The 20,135-nt window shown below is 34.2% G+C and overlaps 3 protein-coding genes across 3 annotated transcripts in view; 2 read left to right on the plus strand and 1 right to left on the minus strand.

Moving 5' to 3' along the window:
* Positions 1-16,869, minus strand: part of LOC126368497 (muscle-specific protein 20-like) — a 35,499-nt gene extending 18,630 nt beyond the window's left edge. Inside the window, exon 1 of the mRNA XM_050012521.1 lies at positions 16,709-16,869. Coding sequence (XP_049868478.1) covers positions 16,709-16,732 — 24 coding nt within the window. The 5' untranslated portion in view covers positions 16,733-16,869. The remainder of the gene's footprint in view (positions 1-16,708) is intronic.
* On the plus strand, positions 91-3,707 carry LOC126368502 (myophilin). The gene is made up of 4 exons (XM_050012526.1): positions 91-247; positions 1,823-2,022; positions 2,270-2,390; positions 2,757-3,707. Exons 1-4 carry the CDS (start codon positions 242-244, stop codon positions 2,937-2,939), a joined length of 510 nt encoding a protein of 169 aa, XP_049868483.1. The 5' UTR covers positions 91-241; the 3' UTR covers positions 2,940-3,707.
* LOC126368483 (protein takeout-like) lies at positions 9,897-15,693 on the plus strand. The gene is made up of 6 exons (XM_050012505.1): positions 9,897-10,155; positions 10,998-11,090; positions 12,219-12,366; positions 12,777-12,910; positions 13,533-13,682; positions 14,396-15,693. Exons 1-6 carry the CDS (start codon positions 10,086-10,088, stop codon positions 14,596-14,598), a joined length of 798 nt encoding a protein of 265 aa, XP_049868462.1. The 5' UTR covers positions 9,897-10,085; the 3' UTR covers positions 14,599-15,693.
* Positions 16,870-20,135: the final 3,266 nt, after the last annotated feature.

Raw genomic sequence — 20,135 nt, forward strand, 5'->3', positions numbered from 1 at the left:
AGCACGATATGACTACCCAAGTTACGTAATATCTCGCTTAAACTTTTTTATCTGTACCGTAGAATACGGAAGTGATAACTAAGGGCAATTTGTCCCGCCTGTATAAGACGGATGCGCGGGCGCCGCCCACACAGCGGTCGCGAGGTTGGGCGGGCGGCGTCTTCCACTAGTTTCAGTTTGAACCTCGGATCCAACGCGATCACACGTCCAACCCTCCGTGCTTTACATATCACCTCACAAAATGCCTGTACGTAAACTTTTATTTACAAAATAATAAAAAATAAACTATCAATAACGTCTAAGTACATTAAAAAAAAAGCTAGTGTTCCGAGTGTTCTAATTTATTTCTTAAGATTTAACAAAACTATTATGTTATTTTATATTATAACCTTATATTGTATTCTCTAGCTAGACTAGTTTTTAAATGTAAAGTGTATTTAAGTTGTATATAGTGTGTGTGTCTTGAGTAGGATATCCGTTTCCTGTTTAAATAACTACCTTCCTAGAGCATCGACATCCTTTTAACTTAAGTATATACTTCCCTAGTGCTTATATATGTGTTTTTCTCGAAACGCATATGCGTGTATTTAGGTACTTATCTGGCTGTGTGCGTTAAAATCCTTCCTTTTTATACTTATACCTCATAACGTACAAATGTTTATAGGCATCTAATTTTAAATCTAGTAGGATTATAGACGTAACGTCACGTTTAAAACAAAAGTGAATTCAAATAGTTTTTCAAGAATCTTTCTACTACTTAAACTTTCTTTAAACTAGGCAAAAGGAATGCTACGAAACATTGGTTTTATTGTTTGGACTGATCTTTTTAATCTATGTTCTCATCTTGACTTCGATCAAAAGATTAGACTCTTGCGCAGCTGCCCCCAGCTGTCAACAACGGTTGACAGTTGACACTTCTTTAAGGAGTTTAAAAACAGTTAAAAATATTTTCAATGCTAGGAAGCTTCCACTATGTTTTTATTTGTATACATACTCTAATTTTGTGTCTACTTACAGTAATAATCCAGTTACTTTACAAATAATAATGCATCCTTCGTTACATCGCTGCGACATTTCCCACAGTTTCACATAACATAACGTTTGTTGGTAAACAGACGTTCCGAATTTTGCAAAATGATTCTTCATTTTTTTTACTTGTCTTATTGTAGACAAACTTTGAGCTGGGCTCTCACGCGTGCTACAATAACAAGCATTCTAGATATTTCAAATGAAATCGAAACTGCATTCGAAAATAGAATATATTTGAGTCGGATCAAAATATTTTCGAGTCGTTCAAACCGTCTAAAATTCTTATGTCTGGCACTTCATGTGATGACGTCATTGGGGCCACAGAGTACAGCTGTGCGCCCCCATAATTGATTGCACACGTCCAAAAGCTTTTCCAGACTTCACAGATAACTTGTTTGCGTTACTGGGCTATTTTCGGAGGTGATGCTGGAAACATAACGACTTGGCACTGGAGCTCGCTTGTTTTATGGCCCACGCTCAAAACTTTCAGCGTTTATTGACAAACATTTTACTACTCTGAGCTCGCTAGATTTTCAATCGTGTTTGTGTTATATTTTAAAGTGTATTATGAGATTTTATTGTAAGTTATGGCTGTGTTTAGAGAGATATTTACGACTGGATTTTTTTACCGTCATTAACTTATAATACGTTTACTTCATATGAAAGAAAATACCATTCACCCAATTGCAACTCCACTTTCGTCTCCTTAACACTAAGTTTTACGTAACCTTGCAAACGCGATCGTTTCTTTGCGAAACTGGATTATATTTCTCAACATTCCTGTTTTTTCCAGGCCAGAAACAAGGAACAGGAACAGGAGGTCCTTAACTGGATCTTTTCCGTAATTGGCGAGCCTGTACCCTCAGGAGAGTATGAAGATATTCTAAAGAACGGTGTTGTCCTGTGTAAACTCGCCAACAAACTTGCCCCCGGGTCTGTTAAGAAGATCCAGGAGAAAGGCACCAATTTCCAGCTTATGGAGAATATTCAAAGGTAAACAATCGATTTAAGAATATTCAAAAAAAAGAAGTAAAAAACATAATGTTGGAAGGAATGTTTTGTTTATCGTAAGTTGACTTGTCAATCACAAGTTCGGATTTCAAATCATGTGCTGATGTGAATTATGTTATCCTGGTAGCATAAATATTATGCCCTCCATTTAAAAACAGTTAATTCACGTTAACTATGTACTATGCTTATTCATAACTTCTGAAATTGATTCTATTGTAATATATTTCAGGTTCCAGGCTGCGATCAAGAAATACGGAGTGCCAGAGGAGGAAATCTTCCAAACAGCCGATCTTTTCGAGAGGCGTAACATCCCCCAAGTCACTCTGTGCTTGTATGCGCTAGGAAGAATCGTAAGTCTAAAGTTCTTCATATACGCAAAGAACAAAATAAGGAAATCTAAAAACCTACTATTCCATTTGAATAATTAATTGCAGAACAGCTGACTTGAATCGTCGTAAACACCATTCAATTGGAGTCTATTCAAATACCAATTTAAATAAATCCTCAAATAGAAGAAAGTTTCGAGAACAGAATTTCTGTTTTGTTTGTTTTTGACATGGTTGTTTAAAAATGTCTTTGTGTATAGGCACCTCCCAATTATCTTCCTAAGGGTTAAACAGTGGAATTTGGATTTTGAAAGGAATTTGGTCTTTACGACTATACGGATTACTATGCCCTTCAATGCAAAATATCTTCAATTTATGCAATTTTTTCAGACCCAGAAACACCCCGAGTTCACAGGCCCAACTCTTGGCCCGAAAATGGCTGAGAAGAATGAGAGGACCTTCACTGAGGAGCAGTTGAGGGCTCACGAAAGCGAACTAAACCTCCAGATGGGCTTCAACAAGGGAGCTTCACAATCAGGACACGGTGGCTTCGGCAACACCCGCCATATGTAAATTTATAAATCCTTTTGATACAAATACTTTGGTAATGCCTCGAGTTTAAGGGTTATTTTACGAGTCCCGAATATTGTCAGAAAATCTAAAGTAGTTCAGTAAAAATAAGCATTTAAATATGGTAATTTCATATAACAACCGACTAATAACAATATAACATTAACGCTAGGGTTGGTGAGGTCGGTTATCGGCCATACAACCCATACAAAATAATAAGAAGAACAAATGTAGATAATAATTATACTTTGATAACACAAATGCAGAAATGTTTCGCGCCCAACTGGGCACCCTCAGGACTGTTGTCTTTGTACCGGGTGAGAGCCTTCAGCGCTCCCCATTTGTCCGGACAAGTAGTTAATGCCATCGGCGGCAAATCTACAATAAGTAAAAAAAACAGAAATGATTCTTAAAACCGAGGCGTTTTTCTTACAATAGGTTTACTTTGAAGTGGGTATCTGAGACCAAAACCAAACAGTTCGTAAGTGCATTATTTTTTAAATGATTTGTTTTTGAATGCCTGCTAAGATTATGTTGCGTAACTTTTTAATTTATTTTTTTAAATGTATACCTAAATATCTGGTTAAATAGAAACGTCTAATAGATAACTCTTATGAATTTTTATTTGTATTATTTATTCATAATTAAATCACTTTTATTTGTTGGCTAATAACTAGTTTATTTAATCTAATAACATTTTTTTAAGACTTTTCTATTGATAAGAACAATTGTAAATAATTATTAATAAATATTATTTTCTTTTTAAAGAGATTGCATGTTTATTTAAAGATTTATCCATTCAGTAGGTTCCCCTCCAACTACTACTCTCTTCTAATCTCGTGAGAGTCAGCGACCGACCTCAAAATCCTGGTGTCAGGGTTACTGTTGAGCCGCCAAAGGCCCTTGGCTCTTAATGACCATCTAAGTAATATAACATGAAAACGTTTTTTTTATTCGAGAATAATAAGAAAAAAAGCTTAGCATTATTATATTTCATACTGAAATCTACCAGAGAGTTAGTCATAACAGGTAATGAAGGGATCATATTATAATATATTTTATCAATGAACTATGGCCTCTATATGACGGTATAAGATTATTATAATAAGACGCAAAAAAAACATAAATATCTATGGTTTTGTTAGTACTACGACTTATGACTCTATCTACAGAGCTATAAGGTACTTAATAATAAAAGTAATCAGTGATAGTGGTAGGAGATGCCATTTAGGGTCAGTAAACTCAATTGTTGATATTAACATGGATATGACCACGAAATTTGCGAGATTAGGTGTAGTCTGCATTATGATTATCTTCCCAAATCAATAAAATGGTTGAGATATCCTAAGTACAGGCCTACTATTAATTAAAAAAAATTCATGTGACCTTACTAGTGGGAGTTTTAATGTGTTTTTTAAATAAGATTTCTAGTTTTATTTTGCAAAGAGCTTCTTACATTTTGTAAAGAAATGACATCAATAACCTTGGTGCCTCGATGCTATAAGGAAGCCTACGATTTAACCTGTTTGTATTGAAATACAATATTATAAATGCAAGGTTATAATCGTAAATATCATAAATGTATGTGTATTTTATATGCAAAATTAGCTAAGTGCTTACTGAATGCACAATTCGTTTTCTATAGTAAGAAAACCTCCTTCAATTCAACGATCTTTCATTCTTTTGTCTGCTAAGAATTGAAAAGCTTTCGAGGCAAATCTAAAATAAATATTAACGTTAAAACTTCCTAACAGTATGTCATTTTCACGTCGGCTTACCTAATCTGAATATGAAGATACAGAATAGCGACTGCTTGTCTAATTTTTCTATACCTCCGAATCACGTTTTCGATATGGGGTTCCTTACGATGTTTTCCTTCACCACTGAGCACGTGATAATCATTTATTATACAAACATGAATTAGAAAACAATTTCGATAAATAAATTAAATTATAAATAAAAAAGTACGCAAATTCGCTCGACATAAATTAAATTAATTTCATAAATTATTTTGCTAGTACGGCGCGCGGCGCCTTCATTTAAATTATATTCTTTCATAAACTCTGGTAATGAGGTTTAAAATAAACACATTTGCACTGTTATTCTTGTCCTGAGATGGAGAAATACCTTGACCTAATTAAGTCAGTAAGTAGGCACAGTATAAGCGTGTAGCTGGCATTCATATTTTACGTAAACACGTGATTATTTTGACATTTTGAAAGCTTGGTAATGTCGAGAAATCATTCGGTGACGAAACATTTTACACGTCAGCACTAAAAAGGTACTAAGATAGGTATAAGCTCACATCATTAATCCCTGAATAGAAATAAAGCCATAGATATTAGTCGTCAGAATAGGTAAGCGCAGTCGCACAGTGCAACAGCTTGGTAATAATATCATCCCTTTTCCCGTTTTCACAGGGTCCGCTTACCTAACCTGAAGATTTGACAGATCCGGTTTTTTACAGAAGCGACCGCCTGTCTGACCATACAACCCGCGAAGGGAAAACCAGCTCAATACAGGTTAGGTCACATACGTCCTAAATGTATTTCTCGGGTATTATGTGAGTTTCCTCACGATGTTTTTCCTTCACCTCTAAGCACCTGATAATCATAATCCGATTCAAACATGAAACATCGAAAATCGAACCTGCCATGTTATAAGATGGCGGTTTGACTCTCACTATAGTGAGAGTCAAATGTTCTTCCAACTGGCTACCACGGCTCGGTAATACCTAATAATAATTATAAATACTTATTCATGCACTATGCATTATACACAAATTATAATTAGAGAAGAGATACCTACAATAAAACTGAAAGTATGCATTGTGCTGCCTAAATTTGTTTAGCGTGAGTAGAAGTACTATGAAATAGGTATTAGCCTTCAGTGAATTAACGGGAGGTCCGTACCTACTCAGTAATTGGAAGCATTTACGCAGTCTACTATATTGATTAATTATGTTATGTAATCTTAATAAAGTCACGCTTCCCATTATGGTATAAATATCTACTCAATCTTGAAGGATATAATTATGAGTACCTACTGCTTACGAGTAGAATAACAAATTACATACACAGAACATTACGTGAAGTCCAGCTGCTGTTAGCGTTTGTTCCCGAAGTAAGTATTCTATCATAGATGTGTGGGCTTAAACCGCAGAGCGACAACGGGCCGATTCTCCTTCCGTGACAGAATATGTTAAATTCGTACATTGCTGGCTGGTGTCATTTGACATCACTTTTTACATTTAAATTCACTGTTATTTAAACTTGACATTTAATAATATTATATAAGCCAGCTAGTAAAACGTAGTGATTGAATATTCTCTTTGCCAGATAGTTTCTCCTTTAAAAGTTATGAGTGTAGCTAACTCTATTCAACTTTCGTTTAAGCACTTTTGAGTCTGATCATTTCAAATCATAGAGCAACGGGACCGAATGGGAGTAGCCAGTAGCTAGGATACGCACAGTTGCTAGGATACAAATTAGTTTTGTATCGCACAAACGTACAAACCTCGTGCAAACACTTTGTCAGAGAGGAAAGCTTGCGTACTCCTTTCCTCATGTTGCACTAAGTTCCAAATGAAACATAATTTTAAAAAAAATCCGATTCATCGCGCGAACAATCGAATGTATCAGAATTATCGACGTCAGTTCATTTTAGGTTACTAAACAATGTAAAGTGATGTTAAAGTATGTATGTCCTATATTAGAATTGTCCATCCAACAGAACTGTTTATGTTGATCCGGAGCCAACTCGAGGGTGGCAGTGACTGCTAACACTCATGACATCAGACCTTGGCCTTGGTTTGATATATATTTGGACAATTACTGTTAATTACTGGTTTCATCTTGTCATCGACTAAATTTATACTACTGGTCCTGTCTTCGCTACTTAGATCATATAACACCTCTATTGGTTTCGTTGCGGCCTTAAAACAATGATACCGTCAAATAAAGGCGTTATTACAGCGTTTCGTTTGTATTCGTATAACGTGTTTACTCCAAGATTACCAACATATAAGCCCACTGCCACTGCTGGGCACAGACGTCCCATCTATCAACCGGATCCAAGATCAAAAGTATGTAAAACATTCTCAGCATTTAAATAATGCAGAAAATCCTGAATAGCATCATGAAATAATTATAGCGATAAGCTGATATCCTGTTAATAAGTACCTTCGAAGAGTAGCTGCGAATTATTTTCTGAAGACAATAGTAATAGTTCTATTTTTTCTACTCATTGGGTAATTCAATTCCTGTTGAGTTTGAATGTAACTTCTATCGTCAATGACACACTGACGGTGTTCAGAAAGAAAACTAAGACTAGTTTATATAGTTTAGTCTAGTTTATGTACTCGTTATCTATTTTTGTATTTATTTTTATACGTACAAGTATTCCGATGATGCACTATCCCGCTATATTATATAATATTAAATATCTCCTATACTTTAAGGTTGCCTGGAAGAGATTGCTACTTAGTAATAAGGCCGCCTATTGTACTCATTCTTTTTCTCTTTTGGTTCGTATTTTCCTGTTTGCGCAATAAAGTATTTGTTATGTTATGTTTAGATGAAAGGGTTGATTCTTAGCAGAAACACTTCCACCAACCTGCCGCCTGCCTGCATGTGGTCTCGATTTTTATCTAGATTCAAATTCATTGAAAGAAACAGAAATTTCGTTGAAGAAAATAACATAAGAATGCGATTTTTCAAAATGGCGGTTTTGTGGTTTTTTCACCATAAAATGCTACGAAATATTGTTGCCTAAAGAGACGACTACATTACTAAACTATTCTCTTGAAGTGTGCAGCGGCATTGACCTACAGTTGGCAAAGAGCGGCGCAGGAGTCGCGTCGTACACATTGCATAATATCGTATGTTGTTGGCATAAACTGTTTTGCAAAATCACAAAATGTGAATATTTAAGTATATGCGGTCTATCTACATGCGTTGTTGGGTTTCTTAGTAGTTGTGTATAAGCATTAAAACAAATTGGATTCTGTTTAGTTGAAAGAATGTTTATTGGTAAAACGTGGTTTTGATTGCTTTTCAAGGTACGACTAAAGTTATTATTATCTGACTGAGAGATAAATTCATCTAAGCGAAGGGTTAAAGCTTGTTTTGGGGTCACCTATTTATTGTAGTTTTATCTTAGACGGCGTTCACCATCTTCTCTACTTATCGTGTGGGTTGTGAGGTACAATACCAACTTCATCAACCCTGGTGTTATAATTGAGCCGCACAAAAGCCCCTGACATGGCTCATGTAACGATTACCATTATTGGCGTTCACCATTGGGTCAGTAGATACGAACAGCAGGGCGAGGGCAAAAGTTTCAAGAGGCACGTTCCATTTTTGAGTTAATTAATCCACAACAGACTCTTTCTAACCAGGAACAATCATCGATATTATATCCCAATAACATAAGTGACTATATTTGGGCTAGTCAGTAGTACCTCCGTAAGATGAACTAAGTACCCGCGCTTCACCGAGCTTTCTGTTAGACCAAGGTGATCAGTGATGTGCCGTTTCCGGGAATGTTCCAAAGTGGAAATGTTCACTTAATATTATGGACACTGATTGGTTTTATTATCAAACTGTTCTTTCCTGCATTGTAATCCTATTTTCTTAAAAGCTAGGTAAGTTCTTTTAGCACCTCTTTTTGAACCTGGCAGCGGCTCATCACTAAAACTTGATAGATAGTGAGCCGCATCGCCGTCTATATTGGTCAAATACAAATCAATAAAAAGAAAAATAATGCAAATCAAACCCCAAATTGAATACACGCGATTTTCCTTTCAAACAGTACAAATAAACGTGAAGAAATCAGTACTGACTAATATTGAACGTCTGATTACAACACGTGGGTTTTGTGAAAGAAGAAGAAATTGATGTAACGGAACGATTGTAACACTTATAACACGTATTAGGTCTTGATTACGAGCTACTCGACTAGTTATACAGGAACTACATGTGGGGCAAGTTAGTGGCGTGGTAAGTTGCTTGCAAGTGTAAACGGTCCTTCCTATTCGTAAAAACATTCTAATAAGGTAGATTCTAACTAGTTAAATCAGTTTCGCTAAATGTCAAGATTGAATACGTAAGCTATGACGTCAAAGAAAATCGTTAAAAATTGTTGCGTTTTTCGTGATTAAAATTCATATTTTTTTTTAATAAAAATATCTTTATGTAAAACTTGTAAACCAAACAAAAATAATGTATTTGGTTTATTAAAATTACCTATTTATTTATATTAACACTAAAATTCCTAATTTAAATAGTAGAAAATCTTTATCTATAGTTCCGAATCTAGAAATAAATCATCATTTTATAATTTATTATAATTTTTGTCATCGGCTTTTTGCTGCAATTATTATTTAAATCATTGTTTCAAATACAAAAGTTGCTAAAGTCTCGATTTACTTACCTTAATGTCGAGTTTCGGTGTTTTGATCCTAAGTATTTCGTAAATGATCATGCATGGGTATGTTGACATTACATTTCAAAATAACCATTAGCTGGCACTAACGCAATTCAGCAGTCTGGTACCTAACTAGATTTCAATCTAGCCAGGTACCTAGATGCTTTTATGAAATGTTATCGAACAATCTAGACGCAAACATGGTTAAATATTACTTTTCAATCAGGTAATAAATACGACAATATTTACTCTTCTAGTCACCCCATTTGAAACGTTTCAGTCACTTTAAATAGTGATGCTATGACTCTGATTATAGTAATATCTGAGACTCTAGTTGAGTATAAAGTTAGCCCTTTACATTTATCAATCAAGTACCTACATTTAAGATACCTTTCGTAATTCAACTGCCCTTTAAACAATCGGAAAAGGTTAAGTACGAACCTCATACCGTCTCATATAAAGCCAATTTAAAGAAGTAGAACGGCTTAGCCACTCGCAATTCATTATCAATATCTACTCTTGAAAGGTTTTTAAAAAAGAGCAAAGTAAACAATTCCTGCCTTTGTACATGAACTTAAGCAATAAAAGTTAAAGTTTTATTTACATTATTGGCAATTGCGAGCCTCCCCCCCAAGTTGCGCCTGCGCACGGGGACGGGCGAAGTTGTTAGTATCGAGCCTGCGCCGGCGTGCTTGACGCACAAACGTGGACCAACAAACAAAAATGCAGTTTAAATTATTTATAGTGACGTGTGTGCTCCACTATACCGCCGGCGAACATTATAAAACTAAACGTATGTATTTTTTTTTACTATCATTATCACCACTCGACCTAGATAAGTTAGCCGATAGACGCCAGCTGCCCAAAATAGCGAGTATATCTTTCGCAAATCGCCGTTACATAAATCGTTTATTTACAAACGTAACAGACTATTGTGATAGAACTATTACAGCATCGTTATAGAGGTGATTGACCGATTTTATTATGTGAGAACAAAAGTTGGGATTGAGTAGAACATTTTTTAGTTATTTTGTATTGAAGCTAGTTGTAATATACTTTATAGTAAGTTTTTAAATATGTTTACAGTCTTTAATTAGTTTGTCAAATTAGTGAGAAGCGGAAGCCGTTTTTACTGAATGTTTCTCAGTAATGTAGCGAACGTCAACATTTTGGCAACAAGAAGACACTTCTATGAAATTGAAAGTTTCAGTTATTTTAACAACAAAAAATATTGGCGATGCTTACGACGAGTTGACAGTAATATTAAATTAACTTTTCAATGCCAAGGTGTGATATTAACTGTGTTAATAAATACATAATGTGGTCATTATCACACATAAAGGAAAGATTTATTATCAGCAGTGCACAATATTAATAACCCTATTCAGTTAGATAATTATCATATCAACAATCATTATCAATCTTAGTAATTTAATTTAATTATCATTTATAGGAAGGTACTTCACATTTCACTAATTTAAGAGCCATGCTCTTGTCGGTGTAACATTTTCCATGCTACTTTTTTAGGGAAAAATAGGGCAGCTGGGCTGGGGGGCTGGGCGTATTAGTGACGATTTAACATTTATTATATTGATCAATATTCCGATTTTTTATTTTTATTTGGAATTATTTCAGCAAATTTCGTCAAAACATGTTTGAAAAGTGATCCTGATTTTGATGATTGCTCGCGAGAAGCGGTGCAACAGTTATTCGACGCCCTGGGCCCAGGTAAATACTTCATGTGATGTAAAAATTACGTAGTGAACCACTTACGAATTGCGATTGATTTATTTACGCTTACGTTCGACTTTCCTTTTCAAGGCAGATCGGGTTTAGTTCCTATTTTTAAATGAGATCATTGCCACCCAGTTTGTGTTTGGTTATTTCAGTGCTTATCTGATTACCTATAAATAGTTAAAAAAAAAAAATAGTGAAGAAATGATTTCTCAGTACACATGTTTGTCTAGTTTAGCATGTTTATCTATCGTATCTCATGATAGTTGCTGTTTATTTCTTCCGTGGATGGCACGAATTTTATGCAAAATTATACTATTTATGCATACAAATATGTGGTTAACAACCAGTTAGCTTCGTAAGTGGTCGGCACGGTTGCTGAACGCCTGGTTGTTGCACAACTGAACAGCTCTGTGCAACCTGTGGAAACCTACTCCTCTGTTGCGCTGCGCTCCTGATCAAATATTCCCCCATTTTTGTATTATTTACTTCATTTTCCTCTTTTTTCGAGGAAAATCTTGCTTTATTTAAATTTTCGTGATAAATTAATATATTTCCGAACCTTTATTAATGGAGTATTTTTAAATATTCCGATGTTTTATTTACGACACTGTCAAGATTCTTGGAGACGTATTAAACTCGCAGTTGAAATAGTGGGCTGGTTGGTAGGTTCACGCCACTAAGCTAGTCACATAGCCTCAATTACGAAACGTGTACATAACTTGCGGAAAGCGAAAGCGCTATTTCTTCACCATGCTCATACGATGACCAGTTTGCTATGAACCTTTGATATATATCGATATTTAAAAAATATTATGATATACTAATAAACTAGTCGTGAACAAAGGAGAGTACAGAAATTACGCTAAAATTAGGTTGGTATGTATTGAACGAATCGGTGATGAAATATTTAAATCTGAATTATCCGCGACTATTGCGTGACGTTAATTATGGATAAAATATTGCAACTACGAACACTTTATATATTTATTATATATATGAGAGAATTGTAAGAGAGCACAAACAAGAAAATTTTCCACTAGAATGTTTCGAATAGTTTCATTCTGATTCATCCTATTTATGTGTTTTTCAACTAAACATAAGTATTTGTGATATTTACAGGTCTACCAGAAATCGGGTTGCCACCATTAGACCCATTGAAGATTCCTAAAATCCGAATACTACAAGGCGACGGTCCTGTGAACGTGAATGCGGCGTTGGACGATGTTATCGTGACGGGTTTCGGCAAAACACAAGTGCTATCGAGCCAGTGAGTAATTTCATCGCTTTACGTGTTCTGTTCTCCTGGTACCTTGAGCCACTGTTTGATCGACTGAGTGCAAAACACGCTGTTAATGTTTGCTGGCTTGCGAAAGAAATTGTTTAGTGATTGGTTAGTTAGTTAGTTACCTATTAAATAAATGCCTCTTTATGGTTTTCAATAATACATAATTAAGCAAGAAATAATATTTAGTACAAGTAAATAATATAAAAAATACTTTTGGGCTGCTGATAGACACGAATTTATCTGACGACTTGGGATTTTTAACATTATAATGTTTACCATGTAGAGTAGTTAGTTACCAAGTTAATAATGATGGTTGCAATTTTGAGTTCAATAATGTATGATATCGATTATCCTTGTCTATAATATTCTATAATCAATGACATTTGTTTCAGAGTGGATGGCAAAACGTATGATTTTTATACTAGAGTTCGTGTTCCGAAAATGAGAATAGAAGGCACGTACGACCTTAGAGGGAAAATTCTGTTGATCCCCTTAGTTGGTCGGGGAATATGCTGGTTTGAGCCAAGTAAGTAAACAAGCATTTTAGAAGCTAGGGAAGAAAATATCTATAATTTTTTATTTATCTTCTTATTTCTTCTTAATTTTTATTGATCTTTTGATTGCGTGTCGATCGTTGCAGTTCTGGCAGTTAAACTCTTCATTACTAAGAGCGTGTCCGTTACGCTCTTAGCCGGTCAGCGGTCATTGCATTACAACGATAATGTTTCACACCAAATTAATTTCGTGACAATGCCTGTAGGCATAAATGAGCGAGAAATACGGCTTTGCATGCTGCCAAAACTTGACAAATTACAACTCTACATAGTCTCTACCTGTACATTTGTTCATCTTACATGCACTACCTACTTATTACGTTTGGATAATTTCAGTGCTTGTACTAGGTACGTTTTACTTAAGAGCTGTGCTGCAATATCCGTCGCAGCTAAATCTAAACTACTGGAAAATTCTCCGTCGGGTGGTTATTTTAGTAACATCACGCAATCCAAGAGTACTGTAATCAATCAGGCGCCTTATACCTACCTACCTACCTATTAATCTGACTAGTTTTATGCTGAACTAGGTTTGATGTAAAGATATAACGTATTATTTAGACTTTAGAAGATAATTAAAACATAAAATTATTTCAGGTAATATGACAATCGACATCGTAAGTGATGTTAAATTGTACGAAAAAGATGGTTTTACATTTTTCAATGTGACTGCAGCTCATGTAAAATATGCAATTGGGGGCCTAAAATTGCGTATGAACAATCTTTTTGATGGCATCAAGTCATTGGGTAAGAATAATTTTATTTATACAAACTTTAATCTACATCGTAACGCCATCTATGAGATCATAGTGAAATAATTTTACTAGCGGCATCTAGTGTCGAGTAGCTGATATAAAAGTTACGAAAATTAAATCATAGATGTCGCTGATGTAGAAATATTAGTTTCTTATAACTTCTACCGTATTTCTGTTGTCCTGGTACTAACGTGTTGCAAATTGCAACGTTGACGCTGGCTGAAGCGTCAGAGATTCTGTTGGTTCTGTCGTTTGGTTGTTGCCAATTTTATTTATGATGGTTTTTGCGATACTGTGACGTAAATAAAAACGTAACCTTGGTGATTCATAAAGTATGTTTGCTTGTAAATAGAACTTGCTCTTTGAGTTTCTTGATTTCGTCGCAAGGGTCATCCACTATTTATTTTATTTTTTATTTATAAGAAATAAATACTTACGTACTGATTTGATGATGACTTATCTAATTAAATTATTATAAGTAATTTAACCAACATGTCCAAATGTTGTGTTAAAAATATTAGGATTGAAGAGGACTCTATTAAAACTCTTTTTCTTTTGTATGTATAATGATATATTTTTTAATGAAGGTTTAGCAATTTTTATAAAAAGAAATTGTCATTTATTTCAGGTGCTAGTCTGGTATTTATTACACATGTATTACAATATAATAATAATAATATTATAATTATTTATTTTCTTTTTCAGAGGACAGTACCAACGCGTATTTGAACGAGAACTGGCGGCCTGTTTCCGAGTCTCTTAGACCAATTCTTTCGAAAACTATAGAAGACATTCTTTTAGGGTTCATGCAGCAGTTATTCCATAATCTACCAGGCAATTTTATGGTAGGTGACATCAAAAATAATTCGGTTAGCAAAAAACTCGATACTACAAATAAAAAAGTTTGATATTATGATTTGTTCATCACATTGATGTAATAATTTAATTTACAGTGCATTATTATTATGTTGACTAACTACCATCAAATACTCTGGGGTCGCTTAAACCGTTATGTACCTAAATTTAAGTGATACAATAGGCTAGTTTCCAACTAGTCAAATCAGTTACTTTTTACTAAACGTCAAAACTCATAATTACTATGGAATTTGTATAAAAAAGCACATTGTGACGTCATAGAAGAACGTGATAAAATTACGCACTTATTATTGCGTTTTTCTTGACTAAATCTCAAAGATAAGTTAAATAGAAAAAAGTTTTTTGTCAGCTTTAAATCTGTCTTTATTTTGTAATCAGAATTTCATAATTTATCATTGACCTAGGAAACTACCCAATTGTAGGTAAAGAGGAATAAAAACTGTATTTAATTTAGTAATCACTATCTTACAATTAATGCAGATTGCGTGAATTTTATTATTTAGTTCGTAAGACTATCAAATGGTAATTAAGTCGATTGACTAATTATAATTATTTGAATAGTGTTTATAACATATTCTGTATTATATTTTTACTGTTTTATAAAACTAAACTGTAAGCGTTAAAGACGGGCTCCTTGGAGCGATCTCATTGGTATATTATTCTTTTTTGAAATGTCATTTTATTATATTCTTTTGTTTTTTCTGGTAATGTTAGGTCTTTTCATTAAATTCAGCTATAAATTCAGCACGTATACACATACGCATGTATACGTACTCACAACAATAATTAAAAACGTTTAAGTAATGTTTGAGTATTTGTTGTCTTTATACGTAGTGTAAATTATTTGTGAAGAGAAAATATTTTGATAAAGGAAGTGATCCGAAAAGACGATACCAAAATCAGAATATAATACTTAATTGATTAATGAGTTACAAGTACCTTATTACTATTAAATAAATGTAGTGAAATAATAGATAGTGACAAAATTGGACTATAGTTATAGAGTACTAATTTTGTAAATAACTTTTGTCTACTAATATTATTTGTACATTCGGAACTAAAATAAGTAAAAGGTAAAAAAGCAATGTGACTGAGATTTTGGAAATAAATCTTTAATATTTAAAGGATATTACAATGCAGTTTTATTTTCAAGTGACGGCTTTCTATGATACATAGGTTGCCGTGGCAGCCCAGTTGGTAGAACGCTGCCTCTCACTTGAGGTCGCAGGTTCGAATTCTGCACAAACCTATAATAATGATTGTCGAATTTGTTTTCGAATTCATGTTTGGATCATGAATGATTATCACGTGTTCAGCGGTGAAGGAAAACATCGTAAGGAATCCAGTATGTGACTTAACCTGTATTGGTCTGATTTTCCCTTCGCGGGTTGGAAGGTCAGACAGGCAATCGCTTCTCTAAAAAACCGGACCTGTCAAATCTTCTGGTTAGGTAAGTGGACTCCGTGAAAAACTACATAGCGCTAGGGAGATGATGGCTTTCTATGATAAATATTATTATACATATATCTACTTTTGTTTTATATTCTTTCGAAATTTTATGATCATCCTATGCTACGCACTTGAAGACCCGTGAAAACATAATTCAGAAATTTGAAAGTGAAAACATGCTCTAAAGTTCTAAGCTTACTGTGCGTGTAGTACCTACCAATCTTGATACTATGCCAAAAGTTTACGATGAAAATTGTTTACGGTGTTATTTTCAGGTATTCTCATCAAGCTACCTTGGATTAGTCACTGATTTTGATGGAACTCAGCCGAAACGCTTTACTGTTTACGCTCCAAGACTTTGAAACACTACTGTTCAAGTAACACGTGCAATGAGCAATATTATTTGAGAAACAATTTCTTCAGATAGAAAAAGCTTTCAGATAAAACAAATGCCTGCATTAAAAACTTTTCAAACATTACGTGTGATTATTTCACTGCAAAAGTTTATATTGTTATGTTACCTAAACTCTATTTTCATTTTCATTTATTTGGTTTTATCTAGATTTCAACATTAGTAGTATACTGTAAAAAAAAAACATTATCAGATCTATCTGACAGTTTAAACAAAATTACTGACCCACCTAATTTTGCTATTAGCTTAATCTTGTAATGGTTGAAAATAAAAATCCTTACCTGCCAAATGGGACGACCAGGCATTTTGTAGGACGAAGGAATTTAGAAAAAATCACAAACACGACACAATTGCACACACGCAAGTATTTCACGCGCCTGTCACTAGATGGCTCTCTCGCCAAAGTTGAGAACGAAATAGTCGGCACTGGGTCAAATAACGTGTTTTATACGCCTGCAAAGCGCGCTTCGGGTAAATATCGGCGAGAACGGACATGGCGCAGCAACGCGCAAACGATCGACGGAAATATCTCCTTACGTAGGTTAACGATACATGGAATATTTTATATGAAAGCACTTACCTTACCTTACGTCAGATCAGGGTGTAAGATCTTCATTAAGCTGATGAATCATTTGACAATAACATCAAGTTTCAGCCGGTACTCGTCATGTACCCTACGCGTGTGTTTAAATGTAGGTGTAGGTACCTTTTGTACCCCAAAAGTCCTTGTTTTTAAATAAACCGAATAAATAAGAGTATTAAGTAAATAAGTAGTTACTTATTACAGCCTAGTTAAAGTATACATGTCGCACATTTTTTTTATATTGTCTAATATTAATGTTATTTTTTTTTCTTTATGAGTAATCCGTGAGTTTTGTGACCCCCATTACTTTTTATAGTTCATCTGGATCTAGATCTCCACTACCTCGTGAAATTTTGCTTTGTGATCCTAAGTGAGACTCATCTCAGGTTTTGATGTTTAGTCGTGGTTTATGATTTCGACTATCTCAGTCAATTGATTCGTTTGCAAGATGGTCAACCGCCATTCTCTTAAGCGAGTGTATTACACTGATAACATTCTCATACACGTGTAAAAATCGAAAACTGTCCTAATTTTGATTAACTTTATTTATAGAAAAATGTTCCAAATGCTTGACGTAACTGGAGCGAGGTTGCGTTGCGTGGCATCCATATCCTATATCACTGCAGTAATAAGTATAAAAACTTAGGAAGAACGTTTGCAATATTTAACATCCTCCTATTTATATACATATTCTTAAAGATCCGTGATTTCTTTGTTCAAACCATAGGCATTGTAATTGGGTAGAACGTCTTCAAAAGTTTACGGAACTGAAATGATTTGCCTTTTATCTACGTTTCATCTCAGCTCAGCATAGCACGATTTTGCACAGCGAAACCGTTTGAGATAAACTATGTGCAAGCTAGCGTAACTCTGTATATTTTTTAAGTATCAGAATGACCGCTCTACCTTTGTTGCTACTGAGCAGCTGACAAATTACGCGTGATGCAACTGAAACTGATATGACGTGTGCAGAAAATTGCGCTATACTACTCTTGAATTCTGTGTTCCTCGTCCTATAAGTTCCTGGTGAGGCTTGCCACGTAACACCGATTTCTCAGAAACTGAAACTTCCTTTACGGAATTTAGAATACTTACTTTTTTTACTACAATGTGTAGTATATTTCTTCCCATTGTTTTGAACTCATAATACTGTGTTAAAGAAAGTAAGAACTGCCAGAAATATACATAATATAATTTATTTTGATATATAAAATAAAAAGTATAAAAGTAACTATTTTTTTTAAGAAGATACAAAATATTATTTGAAATAAGTAGATGACTTTTAGAAGGCTTGAATAATCATATCAAGTGAGGTTTATCTTATCTCGGTTTTAGTTCGTAAGTAATGCTGTACGAAAGTGCGTTGCATCCAAAAATTGGCACGTAAATATATCAATTTATTTATGACTATTATTAATTTTGGAATCGAAATAGACATTGCTTGAGAGGATAGTGTGAATCAGACGTACAAAATTACATCTGCAAGGTCAGGCCAGTGACCGAAAGACGAACGTTGACCCAGAGAAGGGTTCCAAAGGGGATAGGGCCCCTTCGATGTCGCTCACAAAAGGAACGAACACCAAGTCGACATAAACGCGAGGAGGTTGGCCTGCATACATGCACTTTGCACCGAATGCGTGTGACGTCACCCAGCTCGCACTGCATTGTTTGCCATTGCACTTTTATTTGTGTTTTGCTTATCGAATGTAGTGTTCATTTAGCGGCGACCAACAGTTTCATTTAAAAATCATTTATATTGAATATACTTTATTGCACTTAACAACTAGTTACATCACAAACAAGAAATGGACGTATATATTCATTTGTTCAGGATGAAATCCTAAAATGATGGGTGAAATGTGTAAGGATGCAATTATTGTAGGGCAATAAATTATCTAACAGTAGATAGAGCCTTTAGTGATCGGGACAAAGGTTACGTAGATGATGACATTTCATTACTTCGATTCATATTAATGTAAAAGGTATTAATGTAAAGTAGCATGAAACATTTTTAATTTGAGAATATTGTAAAAAAATATAAATAAAATATTTATTATTTATTGTATTTCATTAAGAAATTAACAGCGCATAATGAGACGAGGAGGTAGGTATTATAATTTAATAAGAAACTTCACTAAGAAACTTAGATTTGTTTCATATTAAAAGTAGTAATAAAATAACCTTTGAAAAAGTACGTATATTCTTCCCCTTCTGCCTAGCTTTTCCCCGGTCGTTTTTCATTTTGCCCGGTCTTCATATAAAGACATTCTTATTAAATTACAGATTGATAATCATGTTTAATTCGTTACTCATTACATTACAATGTTACTGCTTACTTTCTTATCAGTTTAGTACCTTCTGTCCACCCGCTTCGTGCCTCTTTTTCTTTCACATTTAAAATAAATATCTAAACTTAATAAAAATTTAATATATTTTTTTTACATACTTTTACATACTTTTATTTTATGGGTTCGAAAATTGACAGCAGTGATTTACGGCTTTCTGTAACAGTTTATAAAAGACAAGGAAAATTGTTTAATTTGCCTTTGTTTAGACTCTTAAAAAATAGAGAATGCTTTTAGATTCGAAATATACTAATATAAGTACTAAGATCGTTTTTTAGGATTACGTAGGTACCAAAATAGTAAAATTTGACATTCTCTTACGTATTCTACCTCTAATATTAATTTTCATTACTCAGAGATAGAAAACAGTTGTTTGACGTATATTGTCAGCCTACGTACAGTTTTGAAAACACGATGTGTAGTCCAGAATGATCGTAGTATGGTTTAGTCAATATACTGAAATAGGTCGTACTACACGAGTGTGGTCAAGGTAGTTAGGACAAAAATAGCTCTGTGAGTAAGTTCCTTTAAATAAATCCCGTTTTGTGTCGCTCGTCGTTAGTCTGTCTCAAATCTTTCATCTCTTCTGAATACGCCTCAAAACAATGTCATTCCTGTATAAAAACAAATTGTTTGCCAGAGTTTTCAATGTTAATTATTGTTTTAGTGGCCAATGTTCTTCCTGTGACTTTCAGCTTAATATACTCGCTGACTAATCACTTCTTACCTGAAAAATACACATCTCAAACATTCATTATAAAATAACACAGGTGGGTAAAG

This window comes from Pectinophora gossypiella, chromosome 7, assembly GCF_024362695.1.
Source record: "Pectinophora gossypiella chromosome 7, ilPecGoss1.1, whole genome shotgun sequence".
Classification (NCBI taxonomy): Eukaryota; Metazoa; Arthropoda; class Insecta; order Lepidoptera; family Gelechiidae; genus Pectinophora; species Pectinophora gossypiella.